General features: G+C 40.8%; 1 protein-coding gene across 1 annotated transcript in view; it reads left to right on the top strand.

The window, feature by feature from the left end:
- mark4b (MAP/microtubule affinity-regulating kinase 4b) overlaps positions 1-2,500 on the top strand; it is a 72,065-nt gene that overhangs the window by 50,779 nt on the left and 18,786 nt on the right. Inside the window, 2 exon segments of the mRNA XM_078284114.1 lie at positions 1-73; positions 2,056-2,159. The exon segment at positions 1-73 is cut by the window's left edge and continues 136 nt beyond it. Of these exon segments, the coding sequence (XP_078140240.1) occupies positions 1-73; positions 2,056-2,159 (177 nt within the window).

Here is a 2,500-nt window from a genome sequence, read left to right as displayed (position 1 = left end):
CATGGTTAGCTCCGCCCACAACCCGAACAAGGCCGAGATCCCTGACCGCCGCAAGGAGGTCAGCTCTACCACGGTAAGGACAGGTTTTCTACTGGGTTTGATTTGGTTTTTCAGGGTAAATAATGCGTTGGACTCATTTTGATGCAGGTGTGCATGCATTGGATTTATTTATGCGTTAATTATGCATGTGTGAACTAAACTGAATGTTGTTTTACCTCATCTTTTTGCTAGCTCTATGCAACACAAGCTTCCATTCAGTTTTATCTCAATACATTTCAGCCACAGGATCCTTGGAGCAACATAAATGCATTATGGGATACCATAAAAACAAATCTTCTTCCTCTCAAGAAAAGGCAAACAGGACACACGCTCAAAGGAAGGAAGCTACAATACTGTTTTTTAGCTCATTTCAGAATAAATGTACGTACAGTAACGGCACAAAGTAGTAACAAAAATACATCTTTCCCTAACCTAGTAACATACAAACATATAGAGTAAGGATAGGAAGGAAAACAGTGAGATGTAAAAAATAAATTAATCGAAGAAATCAAAAGGGGGGGGGAAGGATAGAGGTCCTATAAGACTAATAAAGTCTAAACTCATTAAATCTAAGAGTTTCTTTTTCATTAATTCCAATGACTTGAAATTAGGACCAGGAAGTAGTAATACATGTGACAAGCACTCAGTTTCTCATTAAACACTGAAATGTAAAAGGGGCCCAACACACACTAACGCTCAAGTTAATCACCTCAGCTGGAATTTTTTTACATTCAGCTTTGAGATATTGAATTGGATTGATCCCGCTTGGAGTTTTATGTTTCATTAACGGTTTCAAAACTTGGCAGCAGACCATAATTAACTGGCACCCCGCCATCTTGAATGAAGCCAGCTGAGTCAGGCTCGACTCTCGTGTCGATATACGTCACGTCTGATAGCGGAGCGGACTGCAGGTTTGATAGTAGGTTTATATTACTCAGGATTGGTGGAGCGGACTACAGGCTCTTGACCCAAAATAGAGGCCAGTGTCAGTGTTGTTAATTTTTCGGTATATCGCCCAGCACTGCTCTGTCATACCGTGGTGTTGTGTGTGTGTTTTTAAATCCCTCATTGATGCAGCAGGTACAGACGGAGGAATCCCCTCAGAGTCTTCATCCTAATCCCATTTTCTCAGATTATAGCTCATTGAGGATGCACTGACACAGATACTATAGACACTAATAAAGATTAACATCCTCCTCAGATTAGTGAAGAAGAATCGAACTGCCACTCACTCACACACACACACACACACACACACACCTTAAGATGTACCGAGGAGGGAACCCAGCGGGGGGAATGTGGAGATTACCACTGCTCAGTCAGATTAACATGTGACAGAGACTTGAGGGAGTGTGGAGAGTTGAAGAAGACAGCAGCCAGATTATCCTGAGATTAACCCTCTAATGTCCTGCTGACAGATACAGGTCAAATAATCAAGGCCAGCAGTTTTAGGCGCTTGTTTTAACCTGCCTGGAGCACCAGGTGGGCGGGGTTTACTGAATCAGGCCTTTTCAGACAGTCATCCGTCTCAGAAAGTATAATAGATTGAACACTTTCCTGTTATGACTGAACTTTGTGTTGCTCACTGCATCGTCCAGTGTGGTAAACCCCAAACAAATTTAACAATACACAGGATTAGGGTTAGACTGATATATTGGTTTGTTGATTTGGGCTTTTATTAAATATCAGATATCGGCCAGCTAGGATATGATGGAGGTTCCTCTCTGACCACAGCTACAGAAAAACAGACTGGAAAATCCTGACATGAACTGCACATTTTATTAATTCATTTTATTATTTAATTAATGATTTTTCTAAATTATAAATTAACCTGGACTAAGTCATAAAACAATGCAGTGTGTTGTCTTGCACTCAGGTTGACTCAGCTGCTCTTCTCTTTTTTCCCCCTTAAATAATTAACCTGTTGAATTGTGAACTGATTACCAATTATCAGTCAGTAAATTTGTGTGATTTTGGGTTCACGTCTTTTTTTTTTTGTTTGTTTGTTTTTTCCAGAACAACATCCCTGCCAGTGCCATGACTCGAAGGAACACCTATGTGTGTACGGACCGATCCAGTACAGACAGACACTCACTGCTGCAGAACGGCAAGGAGAACAGGTGAGAAAAGTGTGTGTGTGTGTGTGTGTGTGTGTGTGTGTGTGTGTTCATGTATTACGATCAACCCAAATGTCCTCACAAGGATAGTAAGATGAGGAAAATGCTCCATAGTGAGGATATTTTGCCAGTTCTCCCTCATTTTACCCCTTGCATCCTGAGTTTCCCCTTAAATTTCCCCTTAAATAGCCTCAAAGTTAGAAAAATCTTTTTTTTTTCATACCGTACAACAATATCTCATCCATATTCTGTATCTGGTCATTCCAACGCTTCACTGAAGATATATCACGCTTATGTTGAGTGAAATATTGAAACCCGAGACGCCATTGTTTATGGCTGCACCA

The sequence above is a fragment of the Centroberyx gerrardi genome, chromosome 6 (genome assembly GCF_048128805.1).
Source record: "Centroberyx gerrardi isolate f3 chromosome 6, fCenGer3.hap1.cur.20231027, whole genome shotgun sequence".
Classification (NCBI taxonomy): domain Eukaryota; kingdom Metazoa; phylum Chordata; class Actinopteri; order Beryciformes; family Berycidae; genus Centroberyx; species Centroberyx gerrardi.
Note: the sequence above shows the minus strand (reverse complement) of the source record. Positions and strands in the feature narration are given on the sequence as shown.